Source organism: Sarcophilus harrisii, chromosome 6, assembly GCF_902635505.1.
Source record: "Sarcophilus harrisii chromosome 6, mSarHar1.11, whole genome shotgun sequence".
Classification (NCBI taxonomy): domain Eukaryota; kingdom Metazoa; phylum Chordata; class Mammalia; order Dasyuromorphia; family Dasyuridae; genus Sarcophilus; species Sarcophilus harrisii.
Window position 1 is genome coordinate 38,347,845 of NC_045431.1, and position 24,438 is coordinate 38,372,282.

A 24,438-nucleotide genomic window follows, 5' to 3' on the forward strand; every position below is an offset into this window, starting at 1 on the left:
TGTCTGCTCATATCTCTTCTTCCAAGCTGTACTTGTTCTTTGTAGTTTTGCAAGATTCATTTCTTTATCATTTTTTTCTACTTGCAGTTGGAGTTATTGTGTATATTGTTTTCTTGACTCTTCTTTCTACCCTCCCCCCTTAGCTCCTTCAAGTCTCTACTTTTCTATATTCATCGTATTTGTTATTCTTACAGCCCAGTAATATATAATACAATACAATAATATTCTATTATATTCAGGAACCACAATTTGTTTAACCACACTCCAGTGAGGGGTATCTACTTTGTTTTCAATTTTTTGCTATTTTAAAAAGTCCTGCTATATAGATTTTGATGACTTTCTTTTAATTAATGATCACTGTAGGGTGTATGACTAGCAGTAGAATCAATGAATCAGAGGGAATGTACATTTTAGCCAGTTTATTTGTATGACTCCAAATTGCTTTCTAAAAGTTGCATTGATTCACAGCTCCACCAACCATTTAATAGTGTATCTAATTTTTTCCTCAATTTTCTTTTTTGGATTTTGATTCATTTTTAAAAAATCCTTACCAGGTTGCTGAGTGGGAGCTGAAAACTCAGCATTAAATCATATATTTTATTTTATTTTTAAGTTTTAACAATGTTTTATTTTTCCTCCAATTACATGTAAAAAACAAATTTAAACAGTTGTTGAGGGTCTTTTAAATTCTAAGTTCTAAATTCTATCTTTCCTTCTTCCCCACCCCTTATTCTGAAATAGTAAGTAAAATGTAAATCCTATCTTTTGAAACATGGTCAATTTGCTAATTTAATTTGCTTGACTATACTTTTTAATTGTAAGGGAAGATTTCTATTTTGGAGGAGAGTTGGGATAGAGTGAGAAGGATGCATAAAAAGAAGAAAAGAGTTTTTTTTTTTTAATAGCCTTTTATTTACAGGATATATACATGGGTAACTTTACAGCATTAACAATTGCCAAACCTCTTGTTCCAATTTTTCACCTCTTACCCCCCCACCCCCTCCCCTAGATGGCAGGATGACCAGTAGATGTTAAATATATTAAAATATAAATTAGATACACAATAAGTATACATGACCAAAACGTTATTTTGCTGTACAAAAAGAATCAGACTCTGAAATATTGTACAATTAGTTTGTGAAGGAAATCAAAAATGCAGGTGTGCATAAATATAGGGATTGGGAATTCAATGTAATGGTTTTTAGTCATCTCCCAGAGCTCTTTCTCTGGGCGTGGCTGGTTCAGTTCATTACTGCTCCATTGGAAATGATTTGGTTGATCTCGTTGCTGAGGATGGCCTGGTCCATCAGAACTGGTCATCATATAGTATTGTTGTTGAAGTATATAATGATCTCCTGGTCCTGCTCATTTCACTCAGCATCAGTTCGTGTAAGTCTCTCCAGGCCTTTCTGAAATTATCCTGTTGGTCATTTCTTACAGAACAGTAATATTCCATAATATTCATATACCACAATTTATTCAGCCATTCTCCAACTGATGGACATCCATTCAGTTTCCAGTTTTTAGCCACTACAAAAAGGGCTGCCACAAACATTCGTGCACATACAGGTCCCTTTCCCTTCTTTATAATCTCTTTGGGATATAATCCCAGTAGTAACACTGCTGGATCAAAGGGTATGCACAGTTTGATAACTTTTTGAGCATAGTTCCAAACTACTCTCCAAAATGGTTGGATTCGTTCACAACTCCACCAACAATGCATCAATGTCCCAGTTTTCCCACATCCCCTCCAACAATCATCATTATTTTTTCCTGTCATCTTAGCCAATCTGACAGGTGTGTAGTGGTATCTTAGAGTTGTCTTAATTTGCATTTCTCTGATTAATAATGACTTGGAGCATCTTTTCATATGACTAGAAATAGTTTCAATTTAGAAGAAAAGAGTTTTATAAAAGATTAAAATGACTGAAGAAAGCAAAAAATATGTATAAGAAGAAAACAGATAAGCAGGTTTGTTTTGTTATTGCCATTTTAAATTTAATATAAATCTAAAAAAAAGATATATGTAACCAAAGTTCATGCTATTATATAGAATCTCTTCTTTTTTGTGTATAGAATGAATGAATATATGAATGCAAAAGCACTTATTAAGTGCTTACTGTGTACCAAATACTGTACTACAGACTGCTAAACACTTGGAATATAAATACAAAAGCTAGGATAAATGCAAACTAGCCAGTCTTAGGGAGCTCAATTAGAGCTCCTGAAGCTCCTGAGTCCTGTTAGCTCTGGAAGTCCCTTCCAAAGCCAAAGTACCACCACTTGAATGCAAAACTAATGGGCAAGCGACAACATGACTAAATTGAGCTGGAACTCAATTGAGTTCTCAAATGAGCCAGAACTTAATTTGGCAGTCCTTCCTATCCTAGACCCTGGGTCCTCCTGGACCCCCAGTGCAGTCTCTTATTATTATAGTGCTTAGAAGGAAGCCAGCCTTGGAGCTAAATGGGGAACTCGCTTGAAAGGACCAGAGGCAACAACATGTCTAGATTTTCAACCTCTCAAATGGATCACTGAAATCCTCCTCTCTCACACCAAATGCTTTTTTGCCATCGGTACAGGCGGTAATCTTCAGAGGGCAAAGACATGACTAAATTACCAGGTTTTAGCAAAAGATAATGAAAATTGCACTGCAGAGAGTCCAAAATTCTTGTACAAATATAATAATTATTGCATGACTGCTATGGCTGAATACAAGGGCCTTCTCTGATGGGCACTTGACGGATCCAAAATTATGGCCTGGAAGGGTTCTCAGAAGTCAGATTGTCCATCCTTCAGAAACTGTGGTCTGGAAGAGACTGGGCAATTGAGGCTTTTAAGGTTTCTCAGTGGCAGCTCTGCTTGAAAGTGGGGGAAGCTGGGGGTGTAGAATTGAATTGCTGTGTCCTTATTTAAATGATTTAAATATAGTTTTGAGTAAATTCTTAAGAGGGCATTGGAAGATCTATCATGTTACACTCTCTGTTTATTCCAAACATCACTGTAAACTGTCTGCCTAAATCATTGCAAACCAACATCCCCGTTTTATAACTTTATTAATTTTTAATTTCTTTTTAAATTTTTAAAAAATTTATACTTAATATGTATACTTAATACAAATATATATATATATTTAATACAAAATGAGAAAAGGAAAAATAAACATTGTCATGTACATAGCAGATCATTAAAAAATTCAATATAAAACAATAAATGTCCACTTCAGGAAAACTTATGTAATAAATATATATTGTTTCCAAAACAACCCAGTTTTTCTTTGCTTGTTGGTTTTCTTTTGTAGTTTTCTGTGCACTTTTTTTTTTACTTGAGTATTTTATTTTTCCAATTTTAGGCAAAGATTCAATTCTGTAAGATTTTGAGTTCCAATTTTTTTCCTCCTCCTCCCTTACCTGGCAGTAAGCATCTGATATAGGTTATGCATGCACATTCACTTAAAAAAAAGTCCATAGTAGTCATGTAGAACCTTATTATTATTATTTTTGCAGGTTCTGCTCTGTCAGGATGGGATAAAGGAAAGTGACTTGGATCTGCTAAATAACCCTGGAAATCATCTAGTGAATGATTTCCCTAAATAACCCCCTAGTGAATGAGGTGCTTTTTTTCACTTTTAAGTTACTCTGCATTATAAATATTTTCTATATCACTTCCTTAAGTCTAGATAATAACAAAACATTAAATAAATGCCTCATTTGTGGTGTCTTCAGACGTAAAGGGGCCCATCTGTAGCCCATGGATATCCTCCCTTGTAGTCTATAGATAGATTCCAGTGGATCCATAGAATTTGTATAGTAAAAAAAAATTACATCTTTATTTTCACTAAACTGAAGTTTTGCAAAACTTTTGATTGTGAATGAGCAACAGATATTATTTTGAGGAGGGATCCTTATGTTTCCCCAGCCTACCAAAGGGTCTATGACACACACACAAAAGTTAAGAAACCCTAATCTACAAGTTCACAAAATGGGTTAATTGATAGACAGAAATTCAGATTTAGGACGCTGATTCCAAACCCAATTAGAAGACTTTTGTTTTAAATTCAGACACTGTCCCTTGTGTTGTCAAGCAGTGAAGTCTGGTTTGAGAGTTAAGAGTTCCCTGTTTGAATTTCCACCTAACTGTGGACTGTGGGCAAGATATTTTAGTTTTTCCTTTAAAATGGGAAAATGATATTAACACTCACTCATAGTTTTTGTGAGGAAAATGTGCAAATTAAAAATGCTATATAAATGTGAACATTTTCCTCTCTATCCCCAGTTTCCTTGGCTGTAAAATGGGGTTAATAATATTTGAATTAGTTATCTCACAAGATTTTTGTGAGATGATGTTCCCAAAGCCTTTTAACCCTAAAGTTTTCTGTAAATCAAACTATCCTTCCCAAGGTAGGAGACACAGAACTTGGTCTTTCCTTCTTATTTCTCCTCTTCTGCCCCTTGGTTCTTTCCACCCACTGGATGACTTGCAGACACAGGAAACGCCACCTCCCACTTCAAAGTCAATTTTAGCTTTTAAAGCCAAGTTCTCGTGATTGACTTACCAGGGGAAAAGGGGGAAATGTCACCACCAGCAAGAAATTCTTTTAGTGAGGAGCCAAATATATAAACTATAAAGTCTAAAAGTATTCCGAATCCAAAGTCCACTCAGATTTGTTTCTTTCCTGAAAATGTTTAGACAAAGAAACTAATCTCACAACCATAGACCACATGATGACTTGTACCCCATCCTCCCAATCATACTCCTCAGTCCCTTTGACCTCTTGTTCTGATGGATGGAAGATTGAAGAAGTAGCTCTGAACAATGGAAAGAAGCAAGAATTTGCAGCCAATGGGACCTAGGTTCAAATACCAACTCTGCTGCTTACTATATGATTCTGGAAAAGATATTTAATCTCTCTGAGTCTCAGTTTCCTCAGCTGTAAAATTTAAGTAATAATACTTATATTACTGACATCAATCAGGAGCATTGTTGTAATAGATGTATTTTCCAAAGAAATGTGAGTGGTTAGTAGTTGTTGACTTTCCTGCTCAGAGGAATAAAATGACCCTTGTCAAAGCTCCTGTAGAGTGGGTCTGACTGTGATTGATGAGAGCAATACAGGCTCAGAAAGCTTTACCACAGGTAAATAATCCAGGTGAATATTTGGAGTGGAGATGTCTTGAACTTTGCACATCTCACATTTCTTAGGAGCTTCTACAATTCTGCTTTGTTCTGAAGGTTCTTTGATGTGGGAATGTCGTTCTGGATGATCCTTTTCCAGGATCCCCCACGTCTCACTGTCTATTACAAAATTCTTTAGAGATATCCTGAGAGTATTAAAGGCTTTGATTACCTAGAAGTCTCGGTTCTGCTCCTGGCGTTTCTCTTGGAGTTGTCAGGCAACAAACACCATATCAGCCTGGCCTTTTCTGAAGCTACGTGGATCTTGGGTGGATGACCATTTTCCAGGTGGTTGGTCTGTTAAAAAAAATTGGCAAGAATTTTCTGAGCAACGACTAAGAGAGACTTCTTCAGTTGGAAATTAGGCTAGAGAGAGATTCAAATGGAGGTAGATCATCCATCACTGGCTCAAGCATTGGATGATGGTAGGCTGCTGAGAACATTGCAGCCTATTTCTCCAAGATCATATTACTATCATTCATCAATGTGCCCTCATCAGTATTGAGTAGTTGAGATACATCATGCATCTTTGATCCATAGGGAACTTTCAGGGCATCATAAAGTGCTTTGGATTGTTATCGGTATAAAATGAATTTCATTTTCCTTGTTACTGAATTATAAGAATTCTGCACCTCTCTAAGCTTTGCTTACAATTTACTTTGATGGACTTGAATGTTGCTTCTTAGAGATGAACTATCCTGCTGGTAAACCTTGTGGAGTTCTTGTTTTTCATTTAGCAGTTTCTGAATTTCCCTATGATTTTCGGGCTAAACACCAAATCTTTGCCCACCTTTTCTATTTCACTGTTGCAACTTTCCCTCTGAATTAGCAATAAACTGTTTACACAGAGGAAAGTGCCCTAATCTGTTGATATTAAACCTGATAATTTTGAGGATATATTTTTATTGAATGGGTACATTTAACTTAAAGAGATTAAATTTATTATCAGTCCAGCACTCTGAGCCATATATTGCTTTTGCTACCTTCACATCTTGATTGTCTCTTCTTACAATAACATAGTTTGCTATGAGGGTGGATCCACAAAGTTTTATTGAATTTAGGTAAAATGGAAACAGAATTGATAACGAGAAGTTCAGGAGATGCACAAGTTTTCACTAGTTAATGACTGATGATATTGCTACTTCTGACTTTATTCCTCCAAGGACTGCCTGTCATGTCTGATAGTCTGATCCTACTCTAGAATTAAAGTTACCCAGAATTATAATTTATCATCTTTCAACACATTGATGAGGGTCTTCATGTCTTCAGGAAATTTTTTTTTTTACTTCACTGGGGTTCATGATGGGAGCACAGGCACTGATGATGATGATGGTGTGGTGCTTTCTTCCAAGTAGCAATTACATTGTCATGAGCCTCTCCTTTTGGGAGGAATATAGGCTTGTTGACTTGATTAGTTTTGATTGTAAAATGTACATCAGCTTCAAAGGACGAGGCTCTTTTCAACAGTGAGATGATTGAGCCAGTTGCAATGATCTTGAGATGAAGAGAGCCATCAACACCCAAAGAGAGGACAATGGGAACTGAGTGTGGATCACAATATAGTATTTTCATTCTTTTTGTTGTTTGCTTGCATTTTGTTTTCTTTCTCATTTCCCCCCTTTTTTGATCTGATTTTTCTTGTGCAGCAAGATAATTGTATAAATATGTATGCATATATTGGATTTAACACATATTTTTTTAACATGCTTAACACATATTGGAATATTTGCCATCTAGGGGAGGAGTTGGGAAGGGGGAGAAATATGAAACACAAGGTTTTACAAGGATCAATGTTGAAAAATTATTCTTGCATATGTTTTGAAAAATAAAAGAGTAAAAAAAAAATTACATCAGCTTTACAGTGCTCCTCTTCACTGTGGCCACTCCAGAAAATAAAAAAAAGTATATACAGCTCTGATTTCAATAAGTTTTGTTTCATTCAGGGCTGCTACTTGTATGTGACTCATCTTAAATTCTCTCACAATAAGAGTTGTTCATTTTTCAGATCTACTGGATTTCACATTTCATACACCAATGGTAAGTAGAATTATCTAATACATATACATATATATATATATATATAATCATCTATATATACACATATATTTCACATGTAGATACATAAACATGAATATACATAAATATGTATAATCATATACACATATATTTCCATATGGTTACAAACACATAATCTACTTAGTATGTATAATCATTTACATATATACATATAAATACATAACCTACATATATAGATATCTATAATCATCTACATAAATACAAATATATTACATAGAGATACACACATATACATTCATATACATCTATGAAAGACTGTACTAAACTTGTTTGTTCTCCATTTCTCTGAAGGTGGATAATACCATCCTTCGTAAGAACAAGTCTTTCCCTATTTTTCTAAATCCACCCACTCATCATTTTCTATGTTACAGCAGCATTCCAACCTTATCCCATCTAGTTGTTTTTTAAACAGTCTAAAACAACATTAATTACTATGGCTGACTTATAGTGTAGTTTTCCTGTTTTTTTCTCTTTTGACTAAGTAAGTCCATTTTAACCTGTCTTTTAACTCAAGCATAAATTGGATTTCAGAGTTGCACAAAGGCGGACACCAGCCTTATATCCTCGTTGAAATCCCATGGCAAGACTAAAGTCAAACTGGCGGCAATGGCCTAAGATGTAGTGGATTCCCTGGGATGCAGTGGATATCCTGGATGCAGTGGATACCCTGGGATGCAGCAGATGCCCTGGGATGTAGCAGATGCCCTGGGATGCAACAGATGCCCTGGGATGCAGTGGATACCCTGGATGCAGCGGATGGCTGGAATGCAGCGGATGCCCTGTGATACAGCAGATGCCCTGGATGCAGCGGATGGCTGGGATGCAGCAAATGCCCTTGGCATCCTCCAGCCAAGTTTTGGGTGCTTCCCAGTGCTTGCTCTGGCCTCTTTTGTGGCCATGGGAATAAGCTGTTGTCAGTCAGTCAACCTACCAGGGAAGTTTTTACATGCTTGGGGGGATAACTCAGCCACAGGCTTGAGGTCTGTTGGTTCCCCTCACCCTGGTTTAGCCCATCTGTCAAAATGGTTTACTGGGCTGTGGCTGCTGTGCAGACTCCAGCTTCCCAGCACCCCAAGTGAGAGGGGGGCGGCAGATAGGCCCCCAAAGTGGAAGCAGGCCTGAAAAGTGCTCAGGATGCCCTCACACTGGAGGCACTAGTTTTCCCTAAGCTCTTGTATACCCCCAAACTATTAAGCAGCAGTATAAATATAAAAGTCCTAGAACAAACTAGAATGAACACTTCTCCCCAAATGGACACTAAACATTATCTAGAGCAAATGGAGCACTTCCTACTTTTGAAAGCAAAAATAGTCACCTATAGTCCTTCTCATAGGCCTCTGTGACCACATCTGTTAGACGCTACAGAATGTCAGCCTTAGAGTTGCAATTACTTTACAGGATAAGGAAAATGAGGTCCAAAGCAGCAACATGACTAAAATTCATCCAGCAAAGCCAGATTCAAATTCAAGTCAAAATTTTGACTTTGTAACCATTGCTTTTTATCATTTACTTGAGTATTTGCTTTAAAACTAAAATTTATTAACCATTTTTTTGGTTTAACAACATACTTTATTACACGAGTATATCTCATAGGTATATGCAAAAAGTTCTTCAAAATAAATTATATGTTGGGACAGGTAAGTGAAGTAGATAGTTAGGAGGACACGATCTTTAATTAAATTAATTAAATTAATCTTTATTGCCTCCAAAAACAATTAAAAATAAGTTCTATGTTTCATTCATACATCTAAGCTGAGAGGATTTTTTTTTTGGGGGGGAGGGTTAAGATTCCCAGTATGAAACTCTTTCTACTGATACAGATTAGCTATTTGTCTAGTCTTAAGAGAGTTGATAGATCATTAAGAGGTTAGAAGACTTGACCATGTTCATTTGGAGGCTGCTAAATAGAAAACAAAATTGAACCATGGTCTTCCTGATTCCACGTCATAATGTTTCATACTAAGCATTAAGTAGTAAAATGCACTCAAATTTCAAATATTTAAGAATTTATGATTCTTTATGTGGATTTTCTACCCCTTTTGTTCCTCCTCTACTCCTTTCCTTCTGGTCACTTGTTAAATCATGGCAGAAAGGAACTACAACTGAAACTTTGGTTAGTCAATTTTGCTTCTTGTGGAGAATTTGGTTAAGAAGGAGCCCAATAGTAATAGCGAAAATAAAGTTTTAGAGTGATCCATATTATTCTTTTTCTAACTGGATGGACTCAATATTATTTGCAATACAGAAAATAAATAGTCATCTAAATGTGATTTAAAAACCTCAATAATAGCAAACAAAAGTCTGGTTATTAGAAAGAAGCAATAAGCCACTGTGGAAGAAGAAAAGATAATGATATTAGCTTTTTTTTGCCATGTGTTGTATTGTGGTTTATGTATATGGATCCTGTTCTATTTTTATGGAAACTAAATTATTTTCAATAGGGCAAGTATATAATAGGTCTTCAGGGACTTTGGTTATGTAAAGGAAATCCTTGCATATAAAATATAGTCACTACCCTGTTAAATATCTTTTTTATTGTTCTAATTTTATCAGATTGTCCTGGTGGGAGCATGCCTTCAAAGTTAAAATCTCATAAAATAAAGAAAAGAAAAGGTGTTAGGGTGCACTAGGACTGCTTTGTATATTTTACATAATTTGGGACAAATTCTGCTCTTAGATGCTTTTATAAAAAATATCCAACTGAATTATCTCTTCCTTTCCTTCCTTCCTTTCTTCCTTCATTTTTTCCTTCCTTCCTTCTTCCTCCTCTTCCTTCTTCTTCTACTTCTTCTTCTTCTTTTCTTTTTCTTCTTTTTGTCTTCCTCTTCTCCTCCCTTATCTTCCTAATACTTAAAACCAGCTATAATTAGTTAAATCCCAAAAACATTCAGTCAGCAAAGTGGCAGAAGGGATTAGATTTACAGAGAAAGGTAACACATTGGGGCTAATAGCAGAGGTGAAATTACAGCTTTTAGTGTCCAAATTTCCAGCGTGACTCTTGGAAATTGTTCATTTTGGGATTGAGACTGAATGCCTTCTAATTATTTGATGGATCACAAAGATAGCACTTAAGACAAAGATACCATGCAAGACTGAGAAAAACCCACAAATCATCTAAAATCTAATTTTAACTCTTCATTTCAACTTCTAGCATCATCAGACATTTTTTTATTAGCCTCTAGCAGAAGAAATTTGATTAATTGGAGTATTTTCCCTTGACCTTTATGTCAATGTTGCAGTCTTCACTGGTTCACTGGAGGAAGGACTGAGACATGGATAACTGACAAACTATACAATCAGCTACTAAATATTGGAGTTGAATGACTTGTTAAATCTAAAGGTTTAAAAAAACTGGAAAAAAGGTTAACAAAACTTTCTGATTATATTCTGATCGATTCCACATTTTGACTTTGCTGGATTAATAAATAAGTATTGATAACGTGCTATATACATTTTAAAGTTTTCCAGGAGAAAAATGGTAGAATTCACAGATGAATCATTTACAAACTATTGAATGAGTCCTAGAATATCATTCTTGTATATTTCCTCATTGGAACCTCCTCCCTTTTCCCAGTTTCCACTTTTAGTAGTGGATCCATTAATCTAAGCTGACACTTAGGAACATCTTAAATATTTCGTAATGTTAGTTATTATTGAACAGAATGTGGAGAAGGCATAGCCTTTGGCGTTTTAAGTCCCTGCTCATAGACGACAGCGTGGAGTCTCTTTATATATTTCTCCTTGACCATTTTTAGCACCTTAATTTAAAATAAAAGAGAAATGAACAATTTATGAAAGACAGAGTTCTCCTTCCTTGCCCTTCACTGGTAGAAACCTCTAAATTAAACATATGATTTCCTTAAAATCAAGTATGATAGGCATCTATCTAGAAAATTCATAACATTTGTACCTATGTGCTGGTACCGAAAGCATTGGAGTATTGTTTAAACTACTAAGTTAGACATAGAATATCTGAAATATATTCTTACTGCAATTTTTAAAAAATTATATGCTGATTTGAAGATGCAGAATTTGACAATAAGAACAGTAAAGTTGATTTTGGACTCTTGAGTTGGACATATAACATCTGACATATTCTTACTGCAAAAAAGGACTTTTAAATTTAGGTGCTAATGTGATAAAATTTAAGCAGGAAGAGATATCATATAATCATTATATTTAGGTGACTTTCTTCCTTCTTCTAAATTATAATTTTTTTGTGTGTTTAAATTGTTTTAAATATTTGTATGACAAATCAATAGTGCCAGGACTACTTGGCTACTATGTGCTAAGCAGAGTGTTAAGTAGGGATACAAGAAGAGACAAAAGTGGGGCAGCGGATAGAGCACCAACCGTGACCTGAGTTCAAATTTGACCTCAGATACTTTCTAGCTGTGTGACCCTGGGTAAGTCACTTAACCCCAATTGCCTCAGCAAAAAAAAACAAAAACAAAAACAAAAAACAACAGTAAAAGATATTCCTGGGGCTCAGAATTGAGCTAATCTCAAAGTCTGGGAAGCCCTGGGTTCAAAGGTACTTTGACATAATATTTATATGACTCTGAACAAGTCATTTAACCAGCTGATTTCTAGGCAGCTTTCTAAAATGATTACACTGAAAGAGGGAGTTTCCTCTACCTAAAAAAAGCCATTTTCTGCCTCATTTCTTACCTAGCCCAATAACTGGACGGAAATTGCTTCAGTCACACTGAGCCCCATTGGAGACTTTAGCTTAAAAAAAAGTCCAAGGTCCCCCAGTGCATTCAGGGCCAACTTCAAGCATCCTGATCTATGTCGGGTCCTCTTGGACAACGATGGACAAACAACAAGGAAAACACCAATCCGTTCTTTCTCTTCCCTAAATCCTTTTGTACCGTGTACCCAGGTCTAGGATGTGGGCTAGTGGGAAGATACTTCCTCTGAGGCAGATTGTAGCTTCTCTCTCTGGCTTAGATGATGTTCCAGAATTGCTGGAATATATAATATATATGATATATGTTACATATCATATATATAATAATATATTATATAATTATATATTATGTTACATATAATATATAAGATAATAACCACATGTAATTATAATACATAATAATACATATTACATAAGATATTATATACTATACATACTATAATTATATATTGCATATGTTATATATAATCATATACTATATATTATGTTACACATATTGTTATTTTATATATAAATATATAATAAATATATTATATAATTATATATTACAGCAAAATACATAAACGAGGTCCCTATCCCAAAGCCGGCCTGGTATGGGCCACTCTAAACTTAGCCAGTAAGTCCAGTCCAGATCAGGCCAGGACCTTTCCTTCCCTTCCAGCTTGGCAGAGGTACCTGTCGGGAGCCTGGCTCCCCTGACAGGACAGTCCAGTCCAGAAGCCGGGTAACTCTAGAAGGATTTCAGGGGAGGGCAGGTTCCTAATTCACATTGGCTGAATTGGACTGAACTTCTGAAAACTGCAGGGCCCTGGAGGCAGTCCTATAAAGAGTGTTCCTGTTCCTTGGGGGGTCATTGTGCTTGAGGGCCACAGTCAGACAGAACAGAGCTTTCCAGATCCCCCCTCCACTCCCCTCACCATTTAAACTGTGTTTTGAGTTCTGCCTTGAGTAATTTACCTTTGGGATGCCCCCTCCGGTTCCAGTCTGTCTGGACAAGATGGCTTTTGCTGTTGCTGTTGCTGTTGGCTGGAGTAGGAGGCTGGGACTCAGTCTTGGGTTTGGGGCTAACAACAAATGCTATCTTAATCTTCAGGAAAAAACCCCGAATCTTGCTTGTCTACCATCCTGTACTATTCTGACACAAAGGAGAAGAGCTAGCATATATATGGTGCTTTAAGAGTTGCGTTATACTGGAAACTGAATGGATGTCCATCAGTTGGAGAATGGCTGAATAAATTGTGGTATATGAAAATTATGGAATATTACTGTTCTGTAAGAAATGACCAACAGGATGATTTCAGAAAGGCCTGGAGAGACTTACACGAACTGATGCTGAGTGAAATGAGCAGGACCAGCAGATCATTATATACTTCAACAACAATACTAGATGATGACCAGTTCTGATGGATCAGGCCATCCTCAGCAACAAGATCAACCAAATCATTTCTAATGGAGCAGTAATGAACTGAACCAGCTATACCCAGAAAAAGAACTCTGGGGGATGACTAAAAACCATTACATTGAATTCCCTATCCCTATATTTATGCACACCTGCATTTTTGATTTCCTTCACAAGCTAATTGTACAATAATTCAGAGTCTGATTCTTTTTGTACAGCAAAATAATGTTTTGGTCATGTATACTTATTATGTATCTAAGTTATATTTTAATATATTTAACATCTACTGGTCATCCTGCCATTTAGGGGAGGGGGTGGGGGGGTAAGAGGTGAAAAATTGGAACAAGAGGTTTGGCAATTGTTAATGCTGTAAAGTTACCCATGTATATATCCTGTAAATAAAAGGCTATTAAATTAAAAAAAAAAAAAAAAAAAAAAAAAAGAGTTGCGTTATATCTGTTACCTCATTTGATATTATTCCCATTTTACAGATGAGGAAACCGGGAATCTGAGGGATTAAATAAATGTCTTTGAATCCAGGTTTTCCTAAACAGAAATCTATGGCTCCTTCCACTATGCTAAACTGGAATTCCCTTGCTTCAGAATTCTGATTTCTCAGCTATAAGGTATATACTTTCTTTTATACTCAGCTACAAGGACAGCTATGCCGGCAGTGGGAACCAGGATTGGATGGAATTCCAAGCGAGGAAGCCGAAGAATTGCTCTGTGGGTCTTCTATGTGTCGGTGGGAATTTGGGTCATGGAGGATATATGGGAGGGCCCTTCCGCCTTTTTGTATCCTGTAAACAGGAGATGCTTATAAAAATGGCAAAGTGACAAGTGTAAGTTAATCAGTTCCTGTATCTTTACTTCTAGCTCACATTCCCTGTCCCTCCCTCTCCCCAAATCCCTTTCCTGTTCTCCTGTTATAAGAGCAGGGAATTTTGTTTTCTTATTTCATATCTTCTAATTGGTTTTTGCAAGGGTGAATGTTGAAAATTTCCTATGCATATGTTTTGAAAAGAAAAAGTTTTAATAAAAAAATTTTAAAAATTAAAAAAATCACCTAATTGTCTGTCTGAAGGGATGGTTTTAGGTCATCCATTCCATGGTCACCAGTGAGGATTTTTTTATCCACCCATCTTTTGCCATCAGCTCTGGGCTCACTCTTGCTGAGAGAAAGTATTAAAAAAACCATTCTTTTAAAATTTTAAAAAATTTTAATAATATATTATTTTCCTAATTACATATAAAGATAGCTTTCAAACTATTCATTTCAACATTCATTTTTGTAAGATTAAACCTCCCTCCCTCCCCAAGACAGCAAGCAATCTGATATAGGTTATACATATACAATCATTTTTAGCATGTTTTCATATGAATCATGTTGGGAAAGGAAAATCAGAACAAAGGAAAAAAAAAAACCCAAAAGTGAAAATAATATGTTTCGATCTGCATTCAGACTCCATAGTTCTTTCTGTGAATGTTGTTCAGCATTTTCCATCATGAGTCTTTTGGAATCTTCCTGGATCGATGTATTGCTGAGAAGAATTAAGTCTATCGCAGTTCATCAGTCACTGAATATTGCTGTAATTGTATACAATGTTCTCCTGGTTCTGCTCACTTCACTCAGCATCAGTTCATGTCAGTCTTTCCAGGTTTTTCTGACATTTGCCTGCTATATTATTACTTTTAGCATAGTAGGAATAAGCATTTATTAAGCTCTGATTATGTGCCAGTGTCTGTGCTAAGAGTTTTGCAAATATTATTCCATTAAATCCTCACAACAATCCTGGGTGAGGGAGAGAAGGTAAATACACAGAACTCTAACCCCTGTACCATCTAGCCACTAGCTGCTCTAATCCTTACTATGCCCTTATTATGAATGGCAGGATACCATTCAACCTTGTCCCTTCCTTCTCCAAGTATTAATAGTCAATATTTATATAATGTTTTATATATGAATATTTAAAGTTAACATTCTAACAACAAATTTAACATTAACATTATAATAGAGCACATCAATTTAATTTAACATTAAAATTAATTTATTTCTCCAATTAGAAATGGTCCAAGAACAATTCTTTATTATTTCTTCTTTTTTAAAATTTATTTATTAGTTTTCAACATTTACTTTTTTCCTTTCTCTCTCTCTCTTTCTTTAGCTGAGGCAGTTGGGGTTAAGTGACTTGCCCAGGGTCACATAGCTAGTTTCTGAGGTCAGACTTCAGGGCTGGTGCTCTATCCACTACCCCATCTAGCTGCCCCTTCAACTTTTACTTTTATAATAATTTGATTTCCATTTTTTCCTCCTTTATTCCCTCTGCTCTCCCCTCTCCCCAAATGTACATTCATATTATACATATTTCCACAGTGGTCATCTTGTGAAAGAAGAATCAGAACAAATTAAAAAAAAACACTAGAAAGAAAAACAACAACAATAAAGAAGTGAAAATGGAACGCTTTGATCTGTATTCAGATCTTGGCTCTTACTCTTTGCGAATGGCACTTTCCATGATGAACCTTTTGGAATTATCTTAGATCATTGTATTGCAGAAAATAAAGTCTATCCAAGTTGATCTCCCATACAATGTTGCTATTACTGGATACAGCGTTTTCTTGGTTCTGTTCGCATCATTCAGAATCAGTTCATGTTTTTCTGAAATCTGCCTGCTCATTTCTTATAGAACAAAGGAATTCTATTACATCCATTCACCACAATTTGTTCAGCCACTCTCCAACTGGTTTCCAATTCTTTGTCACCACAAAGAGCTGCTATAAAACGTTTTTGTAAACGGGGTCCTTTTCCAATTTTTTATGATTTTTTTGGGATGCAGACTGGTATTGCTGGATCGAAGAGCATGCTCAGTTTCATAGCCCTTTGAATTATAAATTGCTCTCCAGAATGTTTGGATCAATCCATCACACTAATAGTGTTTCACAAATTAATGACTTTAACAATTTAAAATTATATACAACAATATATACATTATTACATTTGATCTTCCATATGACCTTGTAAAATGGAGTCTTTGGTATCATCTACTCTCTTTTTCCCTACTAGGAAGATGAGATTTAGAAAGATTAAGTAAATTGTCTCACAGATTATTTACATACTGACAGAGAGAATTAAATGGTAGAGGTTAGATGCTAATTCAGATCTCTCAGATTTCTAAATACAGTGGCTCTCTCCATTATAAGCTCCTACCTGTAGGCTGGAGACTCATAATAATCACAATTCACATTTATAGTCATTGCAGTCCCCCTTTATATCTGTCTTAACCAGTATTCAGAAGGCACTTCCTTGGAAAACCATTCCTGAGGGTAGGGATTGACTGAATTTTACCTCTTTTTGTATCCCCCGCACTCACTATAATGCCTGACACTTAGTAGGTGCTTGTGTAGGCATTTAAATAATTGCCTGAGGATGGATTAATTGGAGCTTAATTGAAGAAGCTACATACATACATATTTCCTCAGGCTAAGTGAGACTGAAATCCTATTTTTGTACTCAGATGCTCTGGTGCTTTTCATTTTCTTTCCTCAGAGACATTTATTGAGATGGTATTGTAAGAACAATAACTATGAAACATTCCCTCTTACTCAAGGAGTGCCCCTTCCCCGGCAAACCTAGGGGAAAATTGGCAAACAGACAAATTGGACTAATAGAGAAGCACTCTGAGTATCAGAGTACAGTAGTAGGCAGCTATTCGCCTGGATTATACAGGAGACACACATGTAGCCCAAGCATTTCACACCCTCTGCCACGTCGGTGTTCTCATATCCTTTTTTTTTCTTTTTAGTGATATCTTCATGATTGTCTTTCTGGAGGTACATTTTTTGTGGGGTCCTAAAGTTTTGTGGGCTATAGGAATTGCATGGAAACACGTGCTTTTATAAGTTCTATCTTTATAAACTCTACCATTAAGATGGGGAATCTTAGTTTGAGATTTGCAGATAATGAGCATCTGAGGAAACATTTAGGAGGTCTATAAACTTGGATGGGAAAAAAATCATCTTTATTTTTACTAACTTCTAACTGGAATTTAATATTTCCTTCAATTAATTAATTAGTGTTAGAAGACTGCCAGATGGGCTCATGACCCCCCCCCCCCCAATCCCAGGTTAAAAAGCTCTGACCTTTGACTTAGGTCTTATTTCAAAACTCCATTGTGGTTCAGAAGGAACCATGGATCATTAAAGGTTATTATGATGGACCACCAGGTCTGGGCCAAGTAATGGCCTAGAACCTTAGCCCAGAGCTGAGGAGAGCATCCCTGGGAGTCTGGCCACTAGGGATAAGTTTGCTTTGGCCACAAAAATCCATGAAGGAGACTGGAGGTCTGTGTCAATGGAAGGTAAGCATGTTGTGTTTGGAGTCAACCAACCAGGATTCCAAACCTTGCTTTGCCATTTAGCATCTGTGTGATTGTGAATTTTTTTTTTTTTTACCTGTTAAATGAGGGGGGCTGGACTGGGTTAATTGAGGTTCCTTTCAAGTCTATATCTATGATCATGTCATCGTGACTCGTTGAAGTCATGAAATTAATTTTTATTATTTATAATAGGCAAGTAGTGCTAAATATCTTGCCCATAGTAGGTGAAAGTCACTTTACCTTTTCCCTCCCCAGTAAATTAAGAGGGTTGTACTGGATGGCCTATAAAGTCACTTTTAGCTTTTTATGATCCTTTAATCTATAAATACATAATATAGCATATATAGACACATATACATACATATACACACGCACATATATACATATATACATACATATACACACATCTATCTATGTATCTATCTATCTATTGATCTATTTGTTGTCAGCTCTGCAATGAGGAGAACCTGAATTCAAAGTCAGTCTCAGACACAATAGCTGTGTGACCCTGGGCAAGTCCCTTAATCCTGTGTGCCTCAGTTTCCTCATCTGCAAAATGAACTGGAGAAGGAAATGGCAAGCTCCTCTATTATCTTTGTTAAAAAAAAAAACCCAAGTGGGGTCACAAAGAGTCAGACACAACTAATTGATCTCCCCAAATCCAATTAAGTTAACTTCATGGGATATGTTATAAAATACAAAGAATACCTCCCTTCATTTCAGCTTTATGATGGAACTATACTGAAATATTATTTATAAAAGTGACCTGATCTATCACTAAGTAAAGCACAGAATTGATCAGTGATCTAAAGTTTCTTCCAGATGTAAATGATTCTATGACCTGTGACAGGAAACACTCAGGGAAAGATGTTTGTGACAGAATACATGTCATTATTTGATAATCTAATTATCACCTTGGATCATCCAGATTATATATTTCAGGTTATGCAGCATCATATTTAATCTGAATTCATTTGTAATAGACTAATTTTCTGTTATACCTCAGGTGATCATGGGAAAGTTATTTCTCTGTTCCCTCCTTCCCAATAATAATAACAATATCCATATACTTCATAGGGGTATATAAAACTCAGATGAGATAATGGCTGTACATTTTTTTTTTTTTTTGCAAATTTTAAGATGTCTTATAATTTATTTATTTTTATTGTTTTATTACTATTAATTAATGAATCATTACTTAAGTATTTTATTACTCCTCTGGGTTTCCAAGAATAGGCAGATATAAACGTTTGGATTATAAAATTATTCAAATCATTCTTAAGATCACCCTATACACGAATGCCTCCACTTTTCTCATTTTTCTGTAATTTGCTCCGAATTTTCTCTTTTACAAGTTTATATATGTGTGTTCTTCTAAGCATTTGCATATTCTAGCAAATTTCCTGGTGCAGGTGTACAGAAGCCATTATAATCTGTTGTGATCATGCCTCAGAAATCCTCACTCAGCTAAGCAGATAAAAAGGACAAATTAAAAGTGAGTCAGATAGGCAGCAGTTCAGCCTTGCATAATGCCCACTTCAGGATTTTTCTGCTGGAAGGGTCCTGCCAGGAACTTGATTGCAATGTCTCCCCTACTTACTCACTCTTCCCTCCAGCATCAGCTGATGGAGAAAGAAAATTGCAACTTATTTCTTCTATCTCAGGCATAATATTGATATTTTAACTTGTATCTTTCTCTCCTCTCTCATTCCACCCCATACCTAAATTGAAAGGATTTAGAGGAAAAAAAATAAATCAAGGTCCCAGAAACTCATGATTGCTTTGAGCTTTTCTGTCATCTTGAGGGGAAAAAAAATGTACAAAAAGGAAAAGGTTCTTATTTTATTTTTGCCGCTTCTTCAAATTTGGATCCTAGGTCTGTTTGCTCATTTATAGCAGGAGCTTCTAGGTAACTGGTACAGAGTAAGATCTTAATTAATGTTATTAACTTGACTGTCTTTCCAATCTTTGCCTTTATGGGAAAAAGTTTCTTCATCTAAATGGTGGGGGGAGGCGGGACTAGATGACCTTTGAATCTTACAATTCAAATCCTGTAATCCTCTAGGAGGAAAAAAAAATTTTTTTTTTGATTGATCAACATAATAATGATCATCGGTAAAAAAATCATTCTAGGTCCCCAAATGCACCGTTTTGAAATCTGGGTGATTACAGTTGGGACAATTCTAGATGCCCCTAATATTATAAATGGGCTTTTTCTTTCTGTCCTTGTTAAAGTAGCAAATATATGTATGCAAATATTATAAGACCAGCTCTAGCAAATATTTAGCCTTTACCTAACCTCAGCCCTAACCCCAAGCGTCTGGGATGGACTTTTGTAGCAAATTTATGGGAAAGCCAGAGTTGAGCCTGGCAGGAGAGTCGATTTTTGCACCTCACTAGAGGGAGATCACGGACCCATTTGAATATCAAGGCATTATATATAACACCTTTCTGGGCGGTTCAATCGCACTCTCCGGGTATTCCCGGAGATGGTGGACCCAGGACGTGGACTCATTTTTGCCCCAATTGGTAGGACCGTAGAAAGGAAGGGGCCGGAAGTCCTGCAGTCGCTGTGGGGGGCACTAGCCCCCCTCTGCATGATTCAAGTCTGGAAGAAGGCGGGAGAAAAGGCAGCTGAAATGGGCAGGGTCCTCCTCGTCAATGACCACCTTACAGTGACCATTGTTAAGGGATTAGGAAGCCAGAAAACGGAGAAGAAGGGGTTCAGCCTGGCCCGGAGCAGACGTTTACCTCATCCTTACCAAAACACACTTTGCAGAATCCCTTCTCCCGCTCTGGACTCGGGCAACGTCGCCCTCCGTATAGTGCAGAGGCTCCCAGGGCTATAGAGTTAATTCAGCCCACGAGTTTAGAAGCAAACGTTTTCCCTCCAACAATATAGCCGGAGAAAATTAACATCCATATATTTTTTTTTTTAAATTTTAAATCAAGCGCCTTGATTGCGCTCGGCCTTGGAAGGCTAGATAAGGGTTAGTCCCTGGATACATTTTTGTCTTCCTCCTCCTTCCCCCCCACCCCCTCCTCCTTCTCCTCCTGCGATGACTTAACTGCCAGAGAACTGCAATGGTCACTCTGGGACTCTGGTTAGAGGCCGGGTCTAGACCTGGTCCCCATCCACCCAAACCCGGTGCGCTTGCCCCAGCCCGGGAGGCTAGCCTCCTTCCTCGTAAGAGGGAGCACCTGGCAGGTGGAGACGCCCGCCCCGAGTGCCAATTAGCAGGTGGCACTGGGCAGGGCAAATGGCTCCATAAAGCTCTGGGGCTAAGCAGCGCTGGTCCAGTAAACACCTCCGGCTGCCCGAGCACATCCCGGGAGCTGCGAAGGGCAGATTGGCAGGAACAGAGAGGCGTCTGCTCGTTGCCTCCTCCGGGATCTGGAGCTCGCACGTCTGAGGAGGGGATTGAGCGGGGGGGGGGGGGGGGGGGGGGGGGGGGGGGGGGGGGGGCTCGCAGGGGTGAGAACCAGGAGGGAGCCTGAGGGAGAGAGGCAGGGAGAGGGAAAGAGCCCGAGAGGGAGGGGAGCCGAGGAGGGGCGTGGCCGGCGCGGCAGGGGGAGGGCGCTGGGAGGAGGGGCTGCTCTCCTTTGCCATCCTCTAGTCTCCTCGCTCCCAGCTCTGGGGGCTTCGGCGTCTTTGCCGCGTTGGGTGCATTCTGGCTACAGGAGGGACGCGGGGCTGAGCTCCCACCCCGGAGCAGCTCCAAGATGAGCGGGGCCCGCGGCACCTGGGATTTTCTCTGCCTCCTGATCCTGCTGAGCCTCCAGACAGGTGGGTTAGCCGCTACCTACACACCTTCTTGCCCGCTCGCGTTTTCCCGGGGAACGTACTCCACCTTGCACAGCCTTCGCTCCGGGGGAAGCGTTGGAAGGACCTTCCAGTTCTCGTGCGCCCCCCCGGCCGCGGGGCTTTGGAGGGGGGTGGGCACTCACGAGACTTTCCTTTCCCTGAGGTTTTCCGAGCTTTTTACTTGCGTTTAGGACCGGGTACCTGCTCCCTTGTGCAGAAACAAAGCGTTTTGGCCGGGTGGAGCTGAGAGAGCAACTGGGCGCGAGTCTGGGGAAGAGAGGGGGCTTTGGGGCTGGGCTGGGGGTGGGTGGGCGCGGGTGTGCCTTCGGATTTCTTTTGTGCTGAGCTCGTGGGTGCGGAGGGCTGGGGCACGGGTCGCGAAGCCGGAGCTCTCCACGTTGGAAGGCGTTCGGCCGCAGCTTCCTTTTGTTGAAAGTTGTCCGCGGCTGGCGCGTCCGCGGACGAGCAGGTTTTGGTTTCCACGGAGAGGGAAAGTTTGCAATCCTGGCTCTCTGCTCGTCTGCAGACGCCTCTGGCTGCACTTGCACACCCTTTGTGCTCGGGAGAGCGCGGGTGCGGAAAGAGAGGGGACGGAGCCAGACCCCTTCGGGTCCCCGCAGCCACCCCGCGAGGGGGCCGGCGTACGGCCGGACCGTCCTCCCTCTGAAATGAACAGCACGCTCGTTTTGTGTTCCTCACGGGGGGCCCGCAGCGTGCTCTCTGGGGCTAGCCTTGTCCATAACTACGGCTGCTCTCTTCCAAAGGTTGCAGACTTAAAAAAACCCAGACTGACCACTTGGCCCTTGCTGGGAGCTGGGGGGGCGGGGGGAGGGATGGCTGCGAGCTCACTCATCCCTCCCGCTTTCCAGGCTTCCAGGCGCGGTGGGAGGGGGGCGAGGAGGGGGCTCCCGAGGCTTGCGCCCTGCCTCCCGCGCCAGAGGAGGAGGAAGGGGCTGCGCGATTTCCCCGGTGCGCTCCCTAACTTAAAGCAGCGCGCGCTCCCAGTGGAAGAAGGAGGGACCGGCGCGGGGTTCGGTGGGGACCTGCTGTTGTTCATACTTGGCGTCTTTAAGGGTTCCCGAAAAGCGAGCTTTAGGAAAACCGAAGCACCGTGTCGGGAGCCCGTGGGATAGTGTGAGGAGGCACAAAAAGCACGCTTTTATTTATTCCTAAAGTGGCTTCTATGAAAGTTGAGTTTTAAAAGCCTCCTCACACACACACAGACGGGGCAGCTCTTTGGAACTCGGAGAGCCGGTTGACCCAATGATGCTGCAAATATCCCATCTTCTCCCCAGTTTGTTGGCAGTCTGGGGATTATCCTCCCTTGCACCCCAGTCCTTAAAAACGTCTTAAAAAAAACCCAGGGCTTTTAAAACCCTATCTCCTTGACGTCCTTCTCCTGACAAAAAAGGCAGTAGTTAAGTAATACGTATTGACCTTGATAAAGGAGGCATTCCCACCTATATTCCACCACCTTAGGAAGACCCGGGAGTTTTGGTTCCTTTCCCTTTTCTGCAACCTGAAAGACGGGGGTGGGGGGAGAGGAGGGAGCGCGTATTTCAGTGTGTAAGGGTGAATGGAAAGCTCTGCTGCCCACTCCGAGCTGACTGAGGTCAGGAAACGGATTTTAGCCACTGACTATTGTGGGAATGAATGAAAACCCTGGAGAACGCTGGGTCGGACTTTCCCCGAACGTGTAAAAGCTTAGCACGCCCGCTCACACGTTGGTTTTTCGGCATTGTAAAAGCTTTCCCTGGGGGGGGAGGAGGGTCTCGCCCGGGCTCGGGGGCTCGTCCCGAACGGCCCGGAGCCCTCGGAGAGCACGGCCGGGTCTGAGCGGAGCTTTGCTGACAGCCAGCCAAGCCGGGCCAGTGCCTATTTCGGATCCTGGGAAGTCAATTTTCCTTCCTGCTTAAAGCTCTTCCAGTACGCCTTATATAGTGGATTCCCTCCCCCCTTCTCCCCCTGCCTCTTCCGCGCCCGGACCGGGATTAATGCAAGCCCCCTGATGCACCTGCTGAATACACTGCCTCCTTTTTTTTTTTTAACCTGTTAATCCAAAACTCTCTTCTTATCTGCTGCACCCTCTGAGCCTTGAGGGGCGGGGTCTGTCTGCTCTCTGCCGGCATTCTTTGCTCTGGGGTTTCTGGGCTCGCTCCCTGGCTCTGACTTGGTGAGATGTGTATGTGTGCGAGTGCGTGCAGCCTTCTCCCCGAATTAATGTCAGAAGCAGGATGAAAGTGCCAGGAGCAGTGACTCATAGGGCCTTCTTTCTGACGCCGGGAGCCCGAGGACAGGATGCGGGGACTGCTGGAAACATGGCAGGACTGGTTACCTTAACACCATCCTAGAGCTGTCTCCCCCTTATTTCCCTTAGACACTCCGGCTGGAGTGTAAGCTTCTTGAGGTCCGGGGCTTGTTCTTGTTTTTATAGCCCAGCTGTGCCTTCAAATGCCTGTTGGGTTAGGTTGGGATCTATGTATTTAAATGAAAGTCTGCCTTTGTCCCAAAACTTCATTTTGCCTAAGTGCATCATTTTATATTTATATTTTATAATTCTGAAAATTGTTTCATAATTCCCACCTAAACTGGAGGAAACAAACTAGGAAATGTGAAGGTACATTTCTTAGGTTTTCTTTTTCTTTTTTTGGGAAATTTAAGCAAAACAACTTCTTCACTAAGTATGGATGAACCTGCTTTTAGGACAAAACATAAGATACGTTCCCAAAAGAGCCTCTCTCTTTTGAAAGAGATCCCCCTGAAGGAAGGCTTTGCAATAACATTTTCCTTAATGCTTTTGAGTGGTTTGTATATAAAGTGAGGAAGGGGGGGTCAAAGGCTTTAGCTTCAATTGTAGCCTTTATGCAGATAAAGTATTTAAAAATGATCATGGAAGACTACTAGAGAATGAATT

The 24,438-nt window shown here is 39.4% G+C and overlaps 1 protein-coding gene across 2 annotated transcripts in view; it reads left to right on the forward strand.

Annotated features, from left to right (window-relative positions):
- Positions 1–21,312: 21,312 nt before the first annotated feature.
- The window catches only part of KIT (KIT proto-oncogene, receptor tyrosine kinase), an 82,274-nt gene continuing 79,148 nt past the window's right edge, over positions 21,313–24,438 (forward strand). For both annotated transcript variants that reach the window (XM_031943493.1, XM_012552257.3), the window contains exon 1: positions 21,313–21,506. In XM_031943493.1, coding sequence (XP_031799353.1) covers positions 21,443–21,506 — 64 coding nt within the window. In that variant the 5' untranslated portion in view covers positions 21,313–21,442. The remainder of the gene's footprint in view (positions 21,507–24,438) is intronic.